This window comes from Copadichromis virginalis, linkage group LG16, assembly GCF_057382275.1.
Source record: "Copadichromis virginalis isolate Kocher_CV1m ecotype Utaka linkage group LG16, C_Virginalis_male_GT1.1, whole genome shotgun sequence".
In the NCBI taxonomy this organism is placed as follows: domain Eukaryota; kingdom Metazoa; phylum Chordata; class Actinopteri; order Cichliformes; family Cichlidae; genus Copadichromis; species Copadichromis virginalis.
In genome coordinates this window covers 40,070,483-40,093,729 of record NC_140633.1, presented here as the reverse complement: position 1 = coordinate 40,093,729, position 23,247 = coordinate 40,070,483, and the positions used below count along the sequence as shown (strand labels likewise).

At 42.3% G+C, this 23,247-nt stretch overlaps 1 protein-coding gene across 1 annotated transcript in view; it reads right to left on the bottom strand.

Moving 5' to 3' along the window:
* Positions 1–2,437: 2,437 nt before the first annotated feature.
* Positions 2,438–23,247, bottom strand: part of LOC146691378 (uncharacterized) — a 49,004-nt gene continuing 28,194 nt past the window's right edge. The window contains exons 3-4 of the mRNA XM_085434770.1: positions 3,147–3,214; positions 2,438–2,990 (exon numbers count right to left, since the gene is read on the bottom strand). Coding sequence (XP_085290896.1) covers positions 2,526–2,990; positions 3,147–3,214 — 533 coding nt within the window. The 3' untranslated portion in view covers positions 2,438–2,525. The remainder of the gene's footprint in view (positions 2,991–3,146; positions 3,215–23,247) is intronic.

Genomic DNA, 23,247 nt, shown 5'->3' with positions numbered 1-23,247 from the left:
GCAAAGTTTAGCCAGGGGGGCCGATAGGGCATTAACAGGGAATAGGGGGCACAAAGACATACTTTTCTTTCTTATTCTCATTTAAAATGTCTAGCTTTTAATAAATAATTATCTGACACACAAAGTTTTAATTTGATGTAAAATGAATAGAAGTCAATTACTGTATATAGTGACTATTAAGTCTAATATATATACCCTAGTAAGCTATAGTGCTTTTTCCTTTGGGAAGGTACCATCTGTGCAGTCTGCAATTTTGTTGAAGAAAGATGTTGAATCTATTTAATATTTCTTGAAAAATAATTGATTTCTGTGCATTTTTTTTTTCACACTGCATCAAATTAAGGTTGATTACGTCGATTAAGCATCATGAGGTGGAGCGTGAGGGGTGGTTCCCTATTTTTTATTTATTTATTTTTGTTGTTGCTGGGAGTTGGAACCCTATTAGTTAGGTTGCTTAATATTTACGCTAAGTACTCTTTAAAATACCAGAATAGGGAGGATGGTGTAGGTCTAAGTTTATTAGATTGATTAGTATTGCTGAACTATGAAATATTTTTTTTGTATACAGGTATAACAAAATAGCTTTAGTGTAGTTGTTGTTTTAAACTTAAGTATGAACTTGCAGACTTGCAAAATGCAGCAAGATATTTTAAAAAACAGTTTTGTTGATTAAAAAACACTATATCGGATTCATATCGGTATCGGCAGATATCCAAATTTATGATATCGGTATCGGTATCGGACATAAAAAAGTGGTATCGTGCCATCTCTAGTGGGAACACAACGAATATGACTGCACATTTACTCCGACAGCATCCTCGTGCAAAGACAAGTGGAAGCAGACAAAAACAACAAGCAGCATGCTACAAACTTTACCCGAGTCATTTAGACAGCCGTTAGCACAGGATTCTCCTTATGGGGACCTGATATGTTTAATATGCTGCTGAGAATATAGCCCAGAAGAAGCGGATAGTAGAGCTTTTATTTTGAAAGAGCCATTTCTCTGTAATAAACTCTCTTTTCCAAAGATGAGTGATTCCTCAATCAGATAGATTTATTTTTTATTACTTTGTTGTTTCAGCAACAATAAATTTTAAAAACTGTACTTTTGAGTTAAAATATATATTTATAATTTTAATAAATGACAAATGAAAAAAGCATGAACATCTTTTTGTATCGAAAAAATATCGAACCGTGAATTTTGTGTATCGTTGCACCCCTAATAAATAGGTGAGTAATAGTGAAGTACTGTAAGGTTTTCCACCTTATTACGAGATGGTAATAATAACAAGTTATTGCACAAATCCTAGTGCTAGTCCTGAGAGGGAGGTGATCCTCATCAACAAGTGATATCTTGTATCAACAGCAGTCAACACTGGAGGCAACAGTGTACAAACAAACATTAGTACTCAGTATAATCTGTACACATATATAGTTTTTAATAACTTCACTCTGAACTGTAACCTGGTTAATTTTTTTTTTTTTTGTGTCCCTTTTGGATCTTTAGCATCAGAATTGTTGTCTTAAGGCCAAGAAAGATGCCAAGCGGATTTATTTTACCAAGTGGATCATCATGGCCTTGCCATATTGGTCCATTTGATTGACCTTTATTATAATTATGAATTTATTTTATTTTCAGTTGCTACAAACGGGACAGACATGACTGGGGGATAGGACAGGGAGAAAGAATGAAAGAAAGAGAGGGAGAGAAAGAAAACCAAAGGGGAGAAGAGACGGTGAGAAGGGGGGGAAGAAAGAATAAAAACAAACAAAAAAAACAAAACACCTGGGTCACCTGTATGGAGAAAAAAAACAGAAGAGAAAGCAAACAACAAAGAGCAACATAATAAAAAAAACGGCACCATCACAATAAACTAGCTAGCAGTAGATATCAGTAGATACTAAATAATAAACGATATTGTGCAGCACGCAAGATAGACAGCGCACAATGTGCTTTGAGGCAGCAGCCAAGAAAGGTGTAGTCCGCGTCTGTGAATACCCGTGTGTACACCTGTGTGCATACCTGTGTGGATCAGCATGCTTGCATTCCAAAGGTTTCTCCATGTAACGATCTGCTAGGGAGTGTGGGGGGGCCACAGCCCCGTCCTCAAATCAAATCAAATCAAATCACTTTTATTGTCACATCACATGTGCAGGCACACTGGCACAGCACATGCGAGTGAAATTCTTGTGTGCGAGCCCCACAAGCAACAGAGATGTGCAAACACAACAACACAAACGAGCAAAATACAAGAATGGCCAACCTGAAACTAATAAATATATGTACAATATATAATAGTGTATGCATTTCTGGATGTGTATACTAAATATTTTCCTACGTGTGTGTGTGTGTGTGTGTGTGTATATACACATTTTTACAAATTAAATAGTAAAAAAATAAAATAAAATAAAATAATAATAATAAATATATAAAATATACAGAGTTGAATATGTGCAAAACAAGTGGCATTTATATACAGTGTGTAGTGCATAATGTTGAAGTTCCAGTAGTGAAGCTGAGGTGTCTATGACGTGTTCAGCAGTCTGATGGCCTGATGGAAGAAGCTGTCTCTCAGTCTGCTGGTACGGGACCGGATGCTGCAGAACCTCCTTCCTGATGGAAGCAGTCTGAACAGTTTATGGCTGGGGTGACTGGAGTCCTTGATGATCCTCCCCGCTTTCCTCAGGCACCGCTTCCTGTAGATGTCTTGGAGGGAGGGAAGCTCACCTCCAATTATCCGTTCAGAGCACCGCACTACTCGCTGGAGAGCTTTGCAGTTGTAGGCGGTGCTGTTGCCATACCAGGTGGTGATGCATCCAGTGAGGATGCTCTCAATGGCACAGCGATAGAAGGTCCTGAGGATGCGGGGGCTCATGCCGAATCTTTTCAGTCTCCAGGGCATGAAGCAGGTATGGAGGAGGTCAAAACTCCAGACATCCAGAGGCCCCAGAGTACAAGGACCCGAGGAGGACCACCAAAGGGTGGTAACCTGGTTAATAATTATATATTTGTTAATGATACCAGTGCATAATGTTACATGTGTGAGAGCCAAACCATCCTCAGAATCAGCCTGACATATGAATGAGAACGTGACATAGGGGGGGGCGGAGCAGCGGCGTTGTCTTCACGCACTCGGGGAACGTACCCGAGCACTTTGACCCCGCTGCTGCCCGTCAGGCCTTTCTCCACCTCTGCGCTCCGTCCTGGACAAACCTGCATCAAAGAGAGGATGATTGAAGATAATCTGGTATCCTATCATGTTGAGTAAGATACTTTGTGACACTGTGGAAGAAAATGAAATGCACGTGAAAAGAAACAAAGAGACATAAATGATGTTTAAACAGGAATAAAAGCCCCCGGCTCAGTGTGGGAATTGTCTCTAAAAGGGACGTATCTGCTCTCATAAGAGGTGTCTGTGTGTGTGTGTGTGTGTGTGTGTGTGTGTGTGTGTGTGTGTGCGTGTGTGTGTGTGTGTGTGTGTGCATGTGTGTGTATGGAGGCTCTGAAGCTGCATTTCACAAAGCGCAGTAATTCATCATCACACTGCCTCCATTTTCAAAGCTTTTCTTCTCAGCAGAAGATAACGTGCTGCTTGCTTTCCACACAGATGCTGTCCAGCTCAGCATCGTTGCAATCACAGCTCGCTCGTCTAAAACTCGACATCAAAAAGCTTCTAACACCATTTTGTCACCAAATGTAAATTTTATTTTTTAAAAATCACATCTGATTATTTGCATATTACAAGTCTTTTTGTGTGTTTTCATTAATATTACGGTTAGACAACAGCTGTGAAGTTGGTCAAGCATGTAGAATAATATTAAGATTTACAAGCACAACCTCCCCCAGCCCAGTGTTATGAACGAGCATATGAATTTTACGAAGGCTGTGAAGTTCTCACAGCAGCTCCCACTTTAGGTCCAATAGACAGACGTGGCTCTGCTTTTCAGACGGGCTTAAATGCAAAGCTTTTTTGATAAAGCTTATAGTCGGGTCTGGGTGAGGTAACCCTGAACCAGTCTATATTAATACTGCTGTGGGCTCCGGCTGGAGGACTTCCCATGATGCACAGAGCTCTTCTCCTCCACATCCTGCTTTTATATGCCACTATTGCACGCTACCAGCTTTTGTCTTCCCTCTCCTGAGGTTGTATTTTGTCCTGTTTGTTGTTCTTGACATTTCCATGCTACTCGTTGCTCCTCTTTAATAACGTAGGTCTTTACCTTACAATCTAAAGTGCCCTGAAGTTACTGTCGCTGTGCTGCTCTCTCCAAAGTAGAATTAAATAACACGGCGTGCCATTTAATACTTTGTTTTCCACACCTTGACCTTGAATTTAACCCGAAGCTCTTTGTATGTCATTTAAAACCAGAGAACTGCTGTGCTTTTTATACACAGTCTGCGATGTGTTCAATGACATTCAAGCCTCCGCTCTGTGCAGAAGGCCGATCATTAATTTGTTGAAACAGGACATCAGCTCTCTCCTCAGGTGAGATTATAATGACGCTGACTTCAAAGCTCTGATGTAAATCCTCTCTGGCTCTGGGCTCAAACCCCAGCTGTCTAAATGCAGGCATCGGTTTTTCACATGACAGTGAATAAAACAAGATTCAGAGGTCCAGCGTACTTTGATTGAAACATATAAAAACAAAGCGATGTTTCCCAAAATCACAGCGGCTGATACGGTGAGTCCATCAGTCCAGTCAGCTGTGACGTGAGCTTACGTGTCCTAAAAACACACGTCAGCCTGGCTGATGGTGACATCATACACTTTATATCTGAGAGCTTATTTTTCTCTTTGGCGGTTAAAAGCTTGCTGCTTGTCCTGCCGCTGATAATTACTGTTGACTTTACAGTTGTGACATTTCAGCTGTTTACAGTGGGACTGCATGGCGCTCATATCCTGCACAGCATGAGGGTGAACGGAGATAACGTGTCGTGGTTCTCGGTCCTTTTGACCCAGCATTTAGAGTTTCTTGTGTTTCTTGATATTCTGTATTTGGTTTATGTTCATCTTAGTCTGTTTTGACTTTCTTACACTCCCTGTTTAGTTCCTTGATCATTAGCTTCCTCCTTGTGTCTTTGTCCTCTGTGTGTCTGTGTTTCATTCTATGTTCCCCATCATGTCTCCTCTCGTCTTCCCTCGCTCCCTCTCGTCTGGCTTTCCTCCACTACTCTCACGTTTCAGTCCTGAGTTCCTTTGTTTCCTGTTTTATTGTGAAAGTCTTGCGTTCCTTATTCAGTGTGTTTAGTTTTGTTCCCCTGGTCTCGTTGTGTTCGTTGGGGCTAATTCGGCTCAGCTGTGTTCCCCATCTGTTCCCTCGTGTTTAAGCGCTCTCTCCCTCGTTCCCCGCCGTGCGTTCTGCCTCCCCACCTGTTTAGTTTCATGTATATTTCAGTTTTAGTTAGTTCTGTGTTTCTGCTCCATTCCTGCCTGCTTCACACGGCTAATTCATGACATCAACCCGTGTGAAGCCTGGTCCAGTCACGCCTTCGCTCTGAGCCAGTCCTGAGTAACACAGCTCTGCATCCTATCACTATCGCTGAGCAGTTGAGGAAACTCATTTCTGCTGCTCATCTTATTCTTCAGTCACTACCCACAGTATTTGCCCTCTTCAGTTCAATTCAGGCTTATTTACACGGCAGCAACAACAGTTGCCTCGAGGTTGTAAGATAAAGATGTTCTTTCTCTCTGTTCTCTGTTTATTGTCACACTTACATCATTCAGATCATCAAACACATTTTAATATTAGACAAAGATAAACTGAGTAAATACAAAATTCAGCTTTTTAATTATTATTTAATCAACTAATGGAAAAAGTTACCTGGCTGTGTGAAAAGGTGATTGTCCCCTAAACCTGTTGTTGTGCAGTTATGGGAAAACCTTTCAAATCAAACTGATGTTGCTGTGGAGGAGTTCTGGTCCACTCTTCTTTGCATAGTTGTTTGAAGTCAGCCGCATTGGAGGGTTTTCCAACATGTTTAACATCATCCAGTATCTCAAATCCTCACACTGATTCTGGTTTGTTTTTAAAACCATTCAGAGGTGAACTTGCTGCTCTGGGATCAGTGTCCTGACTCTCCAGCTTCAGCTCATGAACCGATGATTCGGATATTTTCTGACAGAGAGCAGAATTTATGGTTCCATCAATTACAGCGAGTCGTTTCATATTTCAGGTTCCCTCTGAGATGATTAAAGAGTGGTTGTGGTTTGTGCATCATCGTAACCGTCGCTCTGTGACGCGATGGACTCAGCTTCTCTGGTTAGTCTGAGATCACACTGATCACGCAGCTTTCTGCAGTGACTGAAAGACAACATCTGCACTCTGATATTTCTGCTTCTGTCATTAGACAGGATGTGGATCAAAGTCCATTTAACTATATTAACTATAACTTTGTTGTGCTCAGCTGGCACAGGCAGGAACCATAAATATGTATGTAGCTGTTGTTGTTTGTAGAGGAAAAAACAGACAACACAATGATTATTGGTGCTCTGCAGCTCATAAAACAGATTAAAACCAGCTGGAACAACATGAAGCCGCTGCTAACCTAATGTCCCAAAATGTGCTGTTTCTGGAGAACCCCTGTAGACGCTGTTACCTCAAAGACTACAATCCTGGAATTAAACCTAAAAGCATTAAAATGGATATTAAATCAACAATACAAAAACCGTCGCGGTCCTCCCGGATATCTTGTGCTAATAATAACTGTGCGCTGTTTATTTATTGATTTATTTTATCTATTTGTATTCTATTAAGGTTGGACGGTAGCTGTGCGGGTGCTGTAATCGATGGGTGTGCGTCTCCCAGTCAGACTCACTGAACTGGACTCAGTTGTGTTTGTGGTGCTGATGCTTCTTGGAGCCTTTTATGCCTCGGCTAATATGATTTTCTGTGCAGTAGGACTATTTGTGCTTCGGGTTTTGTTGCTTTCTATATTGCGTATCACATTAAAAACTAATACAGATGTGTGGGAAGCAGCTGTGGGACACTAATGATATTATTTTTAGAAAACATTTAATTTAAGAATAACTCCAACAAAGAAAGAACCACACCTGCAGAAGGACAAGTAAAGAGATGCTCAGAGTAACAAATGATGTTCAAGTCCCTCTGGCAGAGATGCAGGGAGCTACAGCCCACGGGGATAGCTGGGTGGGCGATAATGTCTTCCCAGAGGCCCCGCTGAGCCCAGCACCCGACTCCCCCATAGGAGAAAGGATAGGTTCAGTGCACGTACACAAACAAGTAGAGTTATTCACCCAAGAGACTCCCGAGCCATGCAGGTAAGACCACACGTGTATCACTTCAATTTATCATTCTCACAGGGCAGGCTTTGCACACACGGTGTAGCTGTGCTAGATCAGCTGATATGAAGCACGGCCAGACACGAGCAGCTCGGCGAAACAGCAAACGTGCCAAACGGGGATTAGGTCATCGTGGCTTACAGCAAGTATAAACAAATGCATAGTTTTGGTATGCGTCCATGCAACGTTTGTCTCGGTCCTGAAAGTCACAGTGTGACAATTTATTCTAAACATTATAGAAATAAATCTGAACTTTATTTGTTGGTGAAGTCATTTCAGACCAATTCACCACACTGATTCAAGAGTTCTCCTCACACTGTTGCTGCAGACACACAAATGTTAGCCTGTTTTATTTAATGTATTCATCTTATTGTTTATATATCCAGGAAACGTGAGGGTTTCTTCGTCAGCGAGCATTCAGCTACACGTGGAAACGTTTAGAAAAAAGGAATAAATACGGATAAAATGAGTCTATTAAAAAGACGTTTGCTGTATTTTTAACGGTGAGTTATATTTATTAAACGTCTGTGCAATGAGAGATATATTATAGACGTGTACAACAAAGCATTGCTGAAGACTCCCCCCACGTTACACATCACAGTTACTCTGAGTTAAGCTGAGCTTCCTGCACACTTACAGTCTGATTGCAGCGCGAGTGTTCAGGAGAAGGAGAAAATAGTAGAGTTCACCACTTTTGAGGAGTGGAGACATTATTTCTATTTTTATTGCACAAAAGGACGAGAGCATGATGGTTCCTGGGCAGAAACAACTCTCCTGCTGATGGACCCAGAATCGAATTAACGCCGAGCGTTTGCCGGCACTCAAAGCTCGAACCTGAGACTGAGCAGTGGACTCACAACATTTTCTTTACTTGTCAAACGCTCTACAGGCTGGTTTTGCACACTTGTGTTATATTGTTAGCTGCTAATTATGTGACTCTCAGGCCATGGTGTCATGGTCCTGGGTCGTGCGACCCAGTGTTTTGAGTTTTAGTCTATTTTGATGTTTATTGTTTGTTTAGGTTCATTAAGTTATTCCAGCTCATCTGTAATTATATCACCCTTGTGTTAGGTCTCCCTTGCCCTTCATGTGTTTATGTCTGTGTGTCTTATGTTGCCATGTTGGCGTTTCTGTCATCTTCCCCTGTACTCCGTCTCCCTGGTTCGTGCGTCTACCTGTCATGAGTCATGTCTGCGTGGTTATGTCTGATCTCCATGTTTCCTGTTTTACTTTGAAAGTCTGTATTCAATGTCAGTGTATTTAGTTGCACCTCTCCTGTCCTGTCTTTAGGTTCATGTGTGTCAGCTGTGCTCCCATGTGTGGCCACTTCCCCTGATCATCCCTCATGTGTATTTAGTCTCTGTGTTTCATGCAGTCTGTGTCACGTCGTCTGTGTCCCCGTCTCCATGGTTTCACGGTCAGTCTTTGCAGTTATCACCATAGTCTCTGAGTCTTCTTAGTTTGTCACAGTACTAGTTTTCCCAGTTTAGTTATAGTCTAGTCTAGTGTTTGTACACTTTGTCTTCAGCCATAATAAAGGCTCGCTTTCTGTTAAGTTCACTCCCGTCTACTCACTTGTGTGCGCACCTGGGTCCATCACACACACCACCACACGGCCTGTCTCCGCAGACATGTTGTGGTGTTAACAGCAAATACGTAAGGTAATCAGTTTAAAAAGAGAAAAAGCCGAGCTCGTGTACAACACCTGCATAAATGGAAGGGCAGCATCTGGAGTACAAATGTGTGCCAAACCAAAGATGCAGCTCAGGCTGCTGCGGGAGATACAGCAGGAGCTGAAAGCTACGCTTTATTTTACCGGTGCTGGAAATGTTTTGCTTACTCAGCAGGAGTTCCTGCTTTTACAGGTTGAAGTACATCCCAGCAAAGTTCGGATTTCATTGCCAACCTCACGGGAATGTTGCAATTATCTGAACAAGAAAATTCAAGTTTCCAGAACTCTTTTCATTCAAAGTTCACATAAAGAGTCTCCAATATTTGGAGTTTTCATTTGTTTTTAACAGTGATGCATTACTTTAAAACAAACGTTATTATATGTAATACTTTGTGTTGGGGCTGTTAACAGTGCCAACACTACAGGGAGTGCAGAATTATTAGGCAAATGAGTATTTTGTCCACATCATCCTCTTCATGCATGTTGTCTTACTCCAAGCTGTATAGGCTCGAAAGCCTACTACCAATTAAGCATATTAGGTGATGTGCATCTCTGTAATGAGAAGGGGTGTGGTCTAATGACATCAACACCCTATATCAGGTGTGCATAATTATTAGGCAACGTCCTTTCCTTTGGCAAAATGGGTCAAAAGAAGGACTTGACAGGCTCAGAAAAGTCAAAAATAGTGAGATATCTTGCAGAGGGATGCAGCAGTCTCAAAATTGCAAAGCTTCTGAAGCGTGATCATCGAACAATCAAGCGTTTCATTCAAAATAGTCAACAGGGTCGCAAGAAGCGTGTGGAAAAACCAAGGCGCAAAATAACTGCCCATGAACTGAGAAAAGTCAAGCGTGCAGCTGCCAAGATGCCACTTGCCACCAGTTTGGCCATATTTAGAGCTGCAACATCACTGGAGTGCCCAAAAGCACAAGGTGTGCAATACTCAGAGACATGGCCAAGGTAAGAAAGGCTGAAAGACGACCACCACTGAACAAGACACACAAGCTGAAACGTCAAGACTGGGCCAAGAAATATCTCAAGACTGGTTTTTCTAAGGTTTTATGGACTGATGAAATGAGAGTGAGTCTTGATGGGCCAGATGGATGGGCCCGTGGCTGGATTGGTAAAGGGCAGAGAGCTCCAGTCCGACTCAGACGCCAGCAAGGTGGAGGTGGAGTACTGGTTTGGGCTGGTATCATCAAAGATGAGCTTGTGGGGCCTTTTCGGGTTGAGGATGGAGTCAAGCTCAACTCCCAGTCCTACTGCCAGTTTCTGGAAGACACCTTCTTCAAGCAGTGGTACAGGAAGAAGTCTGCATCCTTCAAGAAAAACATGATTTTCATGCAGGACAATGCTCCATCACACGCGTCCAAGTACTCCACAGCGTGGCTGCAAGAAAGGGTATAAAAGAAGAAAAACTAATGACATGGCCTCCTTGTTCACCTGATCTGAACCCCATTGAGAACCTGTGGTCCATCATCAAATGTGAGATTTACAAGGAGGGAAAACAGTACACCTCTCTGAACAGTGTCTGGGAGGCTGTGGTTGCTGCTGCACGCAATGTTGATGGTGAACAGATCAAAACACTGACAGAATCCATGGATGGCAGGCTTTTGAGTGTCCTTGCAAAGAAAGGTGGCTATATTGGTCGCTGATTTGTTTTTGTTTTGTTTTTGAATGTCAGAAATGTATATTTGTGAATGTGGAGATGTTATATTGGTTTCACTGGTAAAAAGAAATAATTGAAATGGGTATATATTTGTTTTTTGTTAAGTTGCCTAATAATTATGCACAGTAATAGTCACCTGCACACACAGATATCCCCCTAAAATAGCTAAAACTAAAACTAAAAACTACTTCCAAAAACATTCAGCTTTGATATTAATGAGTTTTTTGGGTTCATTGAGAACATGGTTGTTGTTCAATAATAACATTATTCCTCAAAAATACAACTTGCCTAATAATTCTGCACTCCCTGTACAGACTGGTGCTGAGTACGACTGACTGAGCACATTTTAAAATCATGATTCGCTGGAAGGTCGACACCAAGGTCAGCAGAGTCTCTGCCGTCTGGATTTTAATACACAGCCTGACAAGATTAATAAGTCACAGTTATTAGTTTTGAACCACGAAGTTCCGTTTACACAGAGATGACCACAGTTTGATTAAAAGTAACGAGATTAACGTCATTAAAATTACAGGTGAGCACATGAACTTTGGGGAAAATCGAGGCAGTTAAAAGCTGCAGGCTAATAACGGGCTGGTTCCTTCTGCAGGGTTTAGGTGAAGCTGCAGGTAAAGCATGTCTAAGCTGCCTGATTTTTTACTCATCCTCAAAATGCTGCAATCGCCGCACCTCTAAATATGACTCACAAGGGCACGAACTCAGGTAGCACCAGATCAAAAGCCCAGATTTAGATTAAATCAGCTGATGATGAATTTACAAGGAAAGCAATTTAAAAGGGCCTTAAGAGTTCAGCTTTTGTTTAACATCGGGGAGCGCGCAGACAGTTCAGTGCCAAACCCGAGGGACTGGATGTCTGACAGTCTTCATTTGCTTTGGATCGTCAAATTTGCTCTCATGCTTTAGATTTTAAAAGCTTTACTGGCATGGAGCGGGACTATAAAGTTCACTTCACTATATTAAAATCAAACATTATAAAGCCTGCTTCATGCACCAATTGAAACATAACAAATTCACCCTGGCATCAAGCCGTGTATTACCTTTAAATGAGGGACAATAGTTGGTCATGTGGTGCTTTTTGTGTTCTCGTATGCTGGCAGGTCCTGCTGTGTGCAAACGCAAACGCAGCACAAATCACTGACAATGAGACGTCATACAGTCACATCCATGCAAGACAAATCCACTGGGGGGTGAATGGCGACCTTTGAACCCAAAGCTCCGCCTGGCTTACAACTGTCGCCATCAGCAAGAAACCCGACAGCGCACGCGTCACTGCATGGGCTTCCTGCACCACCCGTAAAAAAAACACGTGTTTAGATGGATGTGGTGTTAAACTATTAGTGTGGAGCAGATATTTATTTTAGCTTGTAGGCTTTTATTAGCCAACGTGTAGTCTTGCTGAGCTTGTGACGCACGCAGTGGGTTTGAAGTCTGGGCGCCAATGATCCTTACAAACTCCGTTCCATTGAAGAGAGCGTTTTAACCAAACGCCATATCTTACAAAATGTCGAGATTTTCTAATACGGGGAAATGCGAAGCAGTTAAAGCAAATGGAGGGTGATCAGTGTGTGCCTTATCTACCTCATACTGCAGAGTTATTCTTAAATTTCTCTTGTTTTCACTTCAGTGCTGCCGACTCACAAATCCTCTGCTCTCTCCGTCTTCTGTTGCCAGACACAGCCAATTAGAGGGATAGGAGACTCGGAAAGCCTGAGCATGTCTCTCCACATTTCAGTAATAGCGTGGATATGCCAGTGGTTAGGGAAGGGATGTCATATAAAGTACAGTCTGCCAAGAAAATATGTGCAGTGCTGGAAACATAATGATCAATAATTTGCACAGTGCCATCTGCAGATGATTGCAGTCAAAATAACCTATGTGTAAAGACACCATCACCATCAATCATCGGCATCCAAAGCTTTTTATGATGGCAGCCGCTCACATCATGCTGTCGGCAGCGACTGGAAATCACATGTTTGTTCAGACGATTAGAAATCTGCACCTACTGAACACTTTATATTTACAGCAGGGCAGCTCGACCAGGCTGACTTTTAACCACGCTGTATTTGGTTAGGCAGCACTCGTTAATGATGTTCATTCCTCTTTAAATAAATTAAAGCTCGTCTTTACCTTTGCAGTTTGATTCCATTGTGTGGCATCATCATCCTCACTGCACTGGTTTATATACCAGTGATCACAACATCCTCCACAGGGCACCAGGACCACATCTCCACCTTTGGCCAACTGGGAATCACACATGAACGTAACATGCATGGCTTTGGGAGGAAAATGAACACAGGCAGAGAGACAACATGCAAACCCCACACAGGAAGGTTCTAGCCAATCAGAACTCTTCAGTATGAAGTACTGAACGACTGCGCCATTTAGCAGCTTTTATTATTTCTATTTCTCAGGAGATGAGAAAAAGAAATAATGCCCTTTCCTCTCCTCTCTCCCTTCACACCCCAGTGACCGCCCCTCGCTGAACCTGGTTCTGTTCTTGGTTTCTTCCTGTTAAAAGAGAGATTTTTCCTTCCTGCTGTCACCCAGAGCTTGTTCTTAGAGGTGCATCTGATCGCCGGGTCTTTACCTGACAGTGTGAAGCACCTTGAGGTTACTATGATTGGACACAATAAGGGAAACACTTTACAGAACGTAAGCACAGGCTGCCCACGTCTTATTCACGGGTCGTGTTATAAAATGTTACCAAAGCTCTTTTAGTAACAGTTTGTTTGTGACGGACTGTGGCTGCATCTGCACCTTTATAATGAAGTCACCTGCACCCATATGGAAAAGAAATAGTAAAAACGTATAAAAGACTTAAATAACATGTGGCCCACTTCATACAGTGAATCATAGAAGCCTTATATGATTTACTCATGAAAGTGGCCACTTTCTCATTACTTCATGTATTGTTTTAGTATCCAAAACATACAAGTTTCATTTATATAATTTTTCAAGGGGTCTTATATGTGTTTTCACTCTTGTATGCTTTTTCATACAAGTTTCACACAGGACAGATACAAACTTTATAAGATTCATATAGATCTTTTCCATGTGGGCAGTCATTTGAATAATACTTGTGAGGTGAAATTAGGAACAGAGGTTGTTGCACACTGTTTTAAAGTGTAATGTGATTACAGTAGCCCCAACAGACGTGATGAAAGTATCTCAATTTATCTTTCAGACTATAGTTTTGAATTCTCCTGACTGACTCTAATGAAAATGAAACCAAGGACAGCACAGCCACTTAGGACGTATGTGCTTTCATCTGGTCAGTGGGTGAGGCAGAGGTTTAGAAGACACACTGTGGCTAACTGACCGCCACTTAGTGTGCTACGAGCTGTGACGCTGAGTGGGTAGTCAGACGCCAGAAGCTTCTGTGGGTCTCTTCTTCTGCAGTAGGATGAAAAAAAAAAAGTCTGGACAAGCAGTGATAGTTGCAAGAAGTGCATTCATTGCGAGCTAGCATGTGTGCTAACACACAGAGGAGAGCAGGTCATCTACTAATTGGAAGGGAGGTGGTTTGATCCCTGGCTGCTCCCGTCTGCATGCCAAAGCATCCTCGGGCATCCATCAGTGAGTGAATGTTAGAAAGCACTGAGGCACAGAAAACATTAGTGTGTGAGTGGATGACTGAGTGCTGTATGAGCAAGGAACTGGACTGCTGTTACAGCCTTCTGTTTTGAAATGACATGTAATACAAATTGTAGACATTTCCCTCTTGAAAATGTCATTTCCAACGATATTATGGTACAAGGATGCAGTCAGTTTCAATATTAATGCTCTCGAGTCCTTTTCATAAATCAGGAATTTAAATGTCACGAAGTTTCCCAAAGTTTAAGCAGATGTTTCATGCATCACTTTCACCTGGACTATCAGGATGTTTGTTTGCACTATGGGCTCAAATTGTGGTCATAAATATTTTGTACTTGTAAATCAGTTTTGTATGTGTAAAAAGAATTTGTGTGTGAAAATATGTGTGAAACTCTGCAAGTTACAAGTACGAATTTTGACCCTGTTTTTCTTCCTTTCAGCTGATTGGTCAATGTCATGTCAATCACAAATGTAACTATCCAATCAGAGAACAGATGGGTTTGGCTGTTTGAGGGGCGCTTTTTTTGAACTGCAGGTCCTTGAAGGGTGATACAGTTTGAAGCTGGAGGATCTCTATATAAATATCCGATAGCAGCTAGGTCCCCAAACTTGCAGCAGCTGTTGAAAGGATAAAGTTGTGCTATATCAGTGGTTAGAAATGCCATTATTACTTTAGGATTAGTGTAACTCAAAGTCAGGGCTGACCTGGGACCATTGCTGTGAGTCACAGTGCGCAGCATAAAGGTCCTTTCACATCGGACCAGGATGTGCTGCTAATTTGTGATTGACGTGAGATCGGCCAATCAGATGAAAGGAAGAAAAATAGGGTCAAAATTTGTACTTGTAACTTGAAACTTGAGGGCAGAGTTTCACACACAAATCTTTTTTACGCTTACAAATCCTGATTTACAAGCACAGAATATTTATGACCACAGTTTGAGCCCATACCACTGCAAAAAACTGAGTCATAACTGAGACTTGAGAGTAATTTTGTAAGAGTATATATGTTTTTTAAAAGAACTACATGGCATAAATTTAACATGAGTAAAACTGTGCTTACTGAAACATGTCTATAGCATGATGCCAGGGAGACGCTGGTGAGGAATCAGCAGTTTGTCGCACACTGTGCTGCAACAGTGATTCTCTTTGTTCAAGACAACCAGCAAAAGGAAGTGTAATCCAACGCTGACGCTCACTTCCTTTGTGGCTTCAGCCGTCTCTGTGCTGAAACTACAGCATGTTTTGACACAAAGTGCCACTATAACAATTAATATTTGAGAGTCACATATAATGACCTTGGGTAAGAGAAGACAAATGAGGCGTAGCATAGGTTGACAAAAGCCTCCTGTTTCCACATCAGTTACTTTCATATCTGGTAACAATAATGACAAAAGGATTGAAGCCTCGATGGAAAAAGCCTCGCTGTCTTACTGTAGCTCCTTGTCATTCTCCTCGAGTGCTGTGGGCAGGGCCGCCCTCTCTGCTGGGATAAGGTTATCTTGAATGGAAGAAACCCTCGGAGAAGCAGTATTGATCCAGCCCACAATTTCACACAAAGCTCTGCATTCACCATAAAAATGTTGGCAAGAATAATGTCGTTGCTTCTCATTTGGGGCTTAACACAAAATTCTCAGGAGAAGCTGCTCAATGACTTTTCTTATTTCCTATTCAGGCTCCATCATAAATGTCATCATATGCAAAGCAGGATTTCTGAATGCCCGGCTGCATGCACCAAGCTCAGAGGGCTGAACCCAGCGTCTTGCATTTCACATGATGATCACCTGCGCTGGCTTTTCCCGTCTACAGCAACTTATGACAGTAAGCAGTTTGAGCTGCAAACCAACCACCGCCTGGTGTTGAGATTTGTCTACGTTTACTTTTACTTGTTTCTTGCATGCTTGGTGTGCACTGTCAGCCTGCTGAGTGGCGAACCCCTTTGATGCACATTCATGGACTAATATGAAAAGTGCAGAAACTGTTATTCTCCTAAAGACAAAATCTTCTGAGTTTAGTATCTTCAAACCTTTTATATTTGTAGTTTTTCCTCACAGCAAAATACCTGCAAACAGCATTTAACACGCAGTGCTACTATAAATAAATGAAAAACACTGAGCTACAGCATGGAAACTACAAACTTTAGACATCTTAGTAAACATTTAGATCAAGAGGATAATAAATCCAAGAAACAGCAAAAAAAGAAAAGATATCTGATAAATAAAATCACAAAAATAAAATGCTGTCTTTAAACCGGAGCTGATTTGCTTTCCTTCATCCATAACTGAATCCCACTTTAGGCTGCGTGTGAATACCTGACACTCTCACCAAGCTCAACATTACTATTCAAGGATTTACCCGTCGTGACGAATCCAGGAATTTTATATAGGAGGCTGCTCGCCCTGACCTTCGAATGTCACCAATGTATTCATCAATTTCAAAGGAACGAGCACAAAGGATGACATTAACATCTGTTGGGTCAGAGATCGCACCTTAGAGCATACTGCAGACTCTGATTTCCTTCACATGTGTTTAACTTAGATAATCTGATCAGGTGCATGAAACCAAGGTCAGTGAGAACGAAGTGGGGCTCGAGGTGTGCGCACCACAGGCTCGTCCAGTAATGAAGCGGTAAAAACATGTTTGTCCGTGTTATTGAAGGATGTGTTGTCGCTATAACAAACACATCCTCCATATACACATACAGATCAGAAATCTCATCATGCTGTCACATTGTTAGAACTGGAAATAACTGCCTGCGTGGTGATGAGCAGGCGGTAAAGCTGCGAGACGTTTTCTAGCTGTCAGACAAATACAAGAGTGTCCTTGACCTGAACTGAATACAGAAGAAATGCTGTTTTCCAACCATATTTTCATTTTTCCACATTTACAACATCGTTTGACACAAAACATTCTATCAGGAAATAAACAAACTGCAAATATTTTGTTTATTAAATGGCAAACAAATTGTTTTTGTTTGAACCAAAATTCACTCATTTTTTTCAGAAATCTTCCTCTTTATGTTCAATCTAAACATGACGATTAAATAACACCAGCTAAGGTTTTTGTTTTTACACCTGTGAATGTTGGTTAAGTAGTTGAGTTTTAGGTGTTCATCCTCTATCTATCTAAAAACTATCTAAATAAAATGTAATATGTGAGCACAGAGAGAAAAAAATATTATATATATTATATTATACTATATATTATGCAATAATATTGTCTCTTGTGTGCTGTTGTGTTCAGATTGTGTTCCAGTTTCAGTAGCACATAAACTAAACAAGTAGATGTCACAAAAGTCACATCCTTTGCAATCTTCATATCACATCTAAAAATCGATGTTGTCGTGGTTGTGATTTGGATTACCAGTATAGAAACCAGTGTAGGACCATGCTGTCTGTGGTTCATTCCTGTAATTAGAAAGAAAAAATGTTCTAATGTTACTGTAACACTTCTATGTTCATTCAGAAGCATCTGTGATGCTGAAACTACACTGTGGACTGATGAAATGAACCCAGACTGACCGCGCTGCACTCAGCTGTTTGGATTATATAGAACTGAAGGTCATGTAAGTATAGCTGTCCTGTTTATAGAGCTTTGAGAAAGTCCTGCTGTTCACCAACTGTGATAAAAGTAACTACAAATGTGGCAACAGTTACTAGAGATAATTTGAAAAGGTGCTGATATCCTTTGTAAGGTTAATGATTGCTGATTATCTAATAAAATATCTAAAACATAAATGCACATTAGTCAACAGGGTCCAGCTCTTATTTTAGATAAGAGATAGTTCAAGATATTGATCTTCACTTCTCAGTAGAACTAAATGTAATTAAGCTCCTCTCTAAATGCTGGATACAAATCAACTACTTGCTGAATATTGGATCCATTCTGACAGAATTTTTTTGTCCCCCACCCCCATTCAACCTTCAAACACCCCGATACTGAAGTATAATTTGAGGATATTGTTGATAACACCTTAATACTTCCTTCATTGACTGTGGGAGAATCCATTCACACCTTCAGATCCTTTTAAAATTACATTTTGTGTATTTTTATCATCGTCTTTGTGAAGAACATTATTTTCAGCTGAACGCAGATGAAATAACAGAATGTTTTGCTTTTATCAGTTCATGTGACCCAGCTGGTCAGTTAGAGAGTTAATGAGTGAGGGTCTAAATACCCGACTGTCCTTTTTTGCAGAAAGTAAGCAACGCTGGCCTTTGTGATGAATTGAAACCTCCATTGTCGAAAGAATCACTTGAACCAAGGTTACACTGTAAACCAGATGAGCTACAGCAGACCATGCGCTATTTGAACTGTTTTTCTAAAGGCTAATTTTGTTCTTCATTCCTCCACCATCAGTTCATGACTGCTCATAACAGATAAGTGTAAGCCAATGGAGCTGTGTTTCCTAAGAAGCCAGTAAGCGCGCCTAATCCTATTTTAAAGAGCTCAACTGGGAGAAGCTGGTTAATATCCACTTCAGCCAGAACCAAGGCCTGGAGGTGCTGGTGCTCCAGTAGACCCGGCAGATCTGGACCAGAGAGACAAAGTGTAGCTGAATGGCAAGATGCAGATGGTCTCACGGGCTGTTCAGCACGTGCCACGGTGGAGCTTCACTGGAGGCATCAACAGTCTAGTTGTAAATACATTATGTGTGGCCAACACTGGAGGCGAGGATAGGATCATGGAAGGCACAGATGTGGCAAAAATATAAAACTGCCCTTTAGGCAGAAGTGAGAAAGAAAGGACAAACAGCCAAGGCCAATTAGACTAAAACAGCTGGGGTGGCGGGTAAGAAAGTTTTAGGCTGCTTCTGATTAATAGCTATCAGCCCTCATCTGAATCCTGCCTATTAGAGAAAATGTTTTTATGAAGCAATGGTAAGCTATATAACAAAGATGGTGAACAAACATCATGGAGAAATGGCTCCAGTATGTGCTGGTTGAACAATGGGATGCCATCCCACAGCAGTGACCAGCATGAGGAGGGGCCAGGCTGTTGTGGCTGTGTGTGGTTCTTCCACATGTCATTGAGGCCTCTGTTGGTTAAATGGATAAACTGGTAAATTCTCAAAAATACTCTTCTCTCCAGACGTCAAGCATCCCATCCAACAAATGATCCAAAGAACAAAAACAAATTCAATAAGTGAATAAGTTGTTTTGCATTCACAGAGAAGATCTGGAGATTCTCATGAACTCAACTCTGCTCCTCAACCCACAAATACATTTTCCCACAATGTGGCGCCATGAGAGTGGAAATAACCAGGCTTCCTACGGCATAAGATTTAGAGCCAAGAAGGATGGATGGATACACAGATAAATAGACGGATAGACGGATGGATAGATAATATATACATATATATATATTAGGGGTGCAACGATACACAAAATTCATGGTTCGGTTCGATACTTTGGTGTCACGGTTCGATATTTTTTCGATACAAAAAAAATGTTCATGCCTTTTTCATTTGTCATTTATTAAAATTATAAATATATATTTTAACTCAAAAGTACAGTTTTTATATTTAATGTTGCGGAAACAACAAAGTAATAAAAAAATAATCTATCTGATGGAGGAATCACTCATCTTTGGAAAAGAGAGTTTATTACAGAGAAATGGCTCTTTCAAAATAAAAGCTGTACTATACGCTTCTTCTGGGCTATATTCTCAGCAGCATATTAAACATATCAGGTCCCCATAAGGAGAATCCTGTGCTAACGGCTGTCTAAATGACTCGGCTAAAGTTAGTAGCCTGCTTGTTGTTTTTGTCTTTGCACTAGGATGCTGTCGGAGTAAATGTGCAGTCATATTCGTTGTGTTCCCACTAGTGCTGTCAGCGTTAATCTGAAATGACGTTAACGCCACAACACGGCAAATCTCCGTTAACGAGCTACCGCGGATCGCCCCGTGCTTGGGGCTGGAACACGTTAACGAGCTAACTGCGCTAACACACTAGTTCCCACCCATGTAATTGAGCATTGCGTGGCACATCCAACATACTGTTTTACTTTAGTCCATGACTCGCTTACCTTCAGGGTCATACGTCACATGAAAACCAAAATAGTTCCAAAGACCAGATCTGAATGAGGGTGGGGGAGGTTCAATTCGCCATGTTGCAACGAGCTTAGCTTCTGTCTCGCTAGCTTGCCCTGCGCTCAGTGAATCTGCGTTTGACTACTCCGCCTAGGCTGCACTGTCGAGCGCAGATCCACTGAGCGCTCAACGCAGACAGCATCGTCAGTAGGAAAGTTGATAAAATAAATTACAAATGTTGTATTGTTCCATACATATGTGTACTGAACCGAAAGCACTGTATATAAAAAACACCCAGCACGCCCCTGCGGGCGGTTTATCCTTCAAGCTCGGGTCCTCTACCAGAGGCCTGGGAGCTTGAGGGTCCTGCGCAGTATCTTAGCTGTTCCCAGGACTGCGCTCTTCTGGACAGAGATCTCCGCTGTTGTTCCCGGGATCTGCTGGAGCCACTCGCCTAGCTTGGGAGTCACCGCACCTAGTGCTCTGATTACCACGGGGACCACTGAGGGGATATATATATATATATATATATATATATATATATATATATATATATATATATATGCAGTCAACTCCAAGCCCATAGCACAAGTCACCATCAAGTGCGGGATCTACCAAGGAGATGCTCTGTCCCCACTGTTGTTCTGCATAGGCCTGAACCCCCTCAGTGAGATCATTAACAAGACTGGCTACGGATACCGACTACGGAACGGAGCAGTTGTCAGCCACCTCCTGTACATGGATGACATCAAGCTGTATGCCAAGAGTGAACGAGACATCGATTCACTGATCCACACTACCAGGCTATACAGCAATGACATTGGAATGTCGTTCGGACTGGAGAAGTGTAGTCGGATGGTAACAAAGAGAGGGAAGGTAGTCAGAACTGAGGGGATTGAACTACCAGAAGGCAACATTGCAGACATAGAGGACAGTTACAAGTACCTGGGGATCCCACAGGCAAATGGGAACCATGAAGAGGCCGCTAGAAAAGCTGCAACCACCAAGTACCTGCAGAGGGTCAGGCAAGTCCTGAGGAGTCAGCTGAATGGTAAGAACAAGATCCGGGCCATCAACACCTACGCCCTGCCCGTGATCAGGTACCCTGCTGGGGTAATAGGCTGGCCAAAGGAGGAGATAGAAGCCACTGACATAAAGACAAGAAAGCTCCTTACCATGCATGGAGGGTTTCACCCCAAGTCCAGCACCCTGTACGCTAAGCGGAAGGAAGGGGGCCGGGGACTGGTGAGTGTCAGCACCACAGTCCAGGATGAGACAACGAACATCCAAGAATACATTGGGAAGATGGCCCCAACTGACCGAGTGCTCAGTGAATACCTCAGGCAGCAGAAACCCAAGAAAGAGGAGGGAGACGAGGAACCATCATGGAAGGACAGGCCCCTGCACGGTATGTACCACCGGCAGATAGAGGAGGTGGCTGATATCCAGAAATCCTACCAGTGGCTGGACAAAGCTGGACTGAAAGACAGCACAGAGGCACTAATCATGGCAGCACAAGAACAAGCTCTGAGTACAAGATCCATAGAGGCTGGGGTCTATCACACCAGGCAAGACCCCAGGTGCAGGCTGTGTAAAGATGCCCCAGAGACAATCCAGCACATAACAGCAGGGTGCAAGATGCTAGCAGGCAAGGCATACATGGAACGCCATAACCAAGTGGCCGGCATAGTGTACAGGAACATCTGTGCCGAGTATAACCTGGAAGTCCCGAGGTCAAAATGGGAGATGCCCCCAAGGGTGGTGGAGAATGACCGAGCTAAGATCCTGTGGGACTTCCAGATACAGACGGACAAAATGGTGGTGGCTAACCAACCGGACATAGTGGTGGTAGACAAACAGAAGAAGACGGCCGTAGTGATCGATGTAGCGGTTCCGAATGACAGCAATATCAGGAAGAAGGAACACGAGAAGCTGGAGAAATACCAAGGGCTCAGAGAAGAGCTCGAGAGGATGTGGAGGGTGAAGGTAACGGTGGTCCCCGTGGTAATCGGAGCACTAGGTGCGGTGACTCCCAAGCTAGGCGAGTGGCTCCAGCAGATCCCGGGAACAACAGCGGAGATCTCTGTCCAGAAGAGCGCAGTCCTGGGAACAGCTAAGATACTGCGCAGGACCCTCAAGCTCCCAGGCCTCTGGTAGAGGACCCGAGCTTGAAGGATAAACCGCCCGCAGGGGCGTGCTGGGTGTTTTTTTTTTTTTTATATATATATATATATATATGTATATATGCATGCATATATACAGTATATGCGATAGATGGATGGGTGGACAGACACTCATTTCAATTTAGAAAATAATAAAAAGAGCAGGCCAAAATATTTGCAGACCTTGTTACCACCCAAACTGCCGCCTCCTCTTATATCGCAATGAAAGAGCATTCCACTCTTTGCAGCGCACTCGTCTCATAACACACTGCAAGGAGTACATTTGCATATTTCAAGGGGTGACAATGTCATTTGCATAAATTTAATGAGTCTTTCAAAGGAAAAAACACTGGATACCTGCAGAAACAAGCTGACATTGTTCAAAGGCCTTTTTTTCCCCTTATTACTGACAATATTGGCCTTGGCTTGCAGACAAAGCACTGTTACACAGATTGTCAGGAGGTTTGACATCTTTGTTATCAGAGAGGCTGTTTTCCTGGGAGGGAAAACGTGCACAGAAGATGGAATTTCATACCCGCTAAATGGGTGGCATAGATAGTTAGCATGATATTGATACAAGGACTTGTTTGCTGGGAGGAGCTGACAATCACCAGGCACTAATACCGGTGTGTCATGGCGACGGAAGTCTGCGGCATTTTGATGAAAGCAGTTCAACTGTCAGTAACAAAATGGGCAAACTAATTACCAGTGTATGCTGATTTCCTGGTTCACGCTCCCAACAGCTGGGAACGTCTCCAAGCGCACGGCATGATTGTTAAACTAAGAAAAGGTACATGTTCT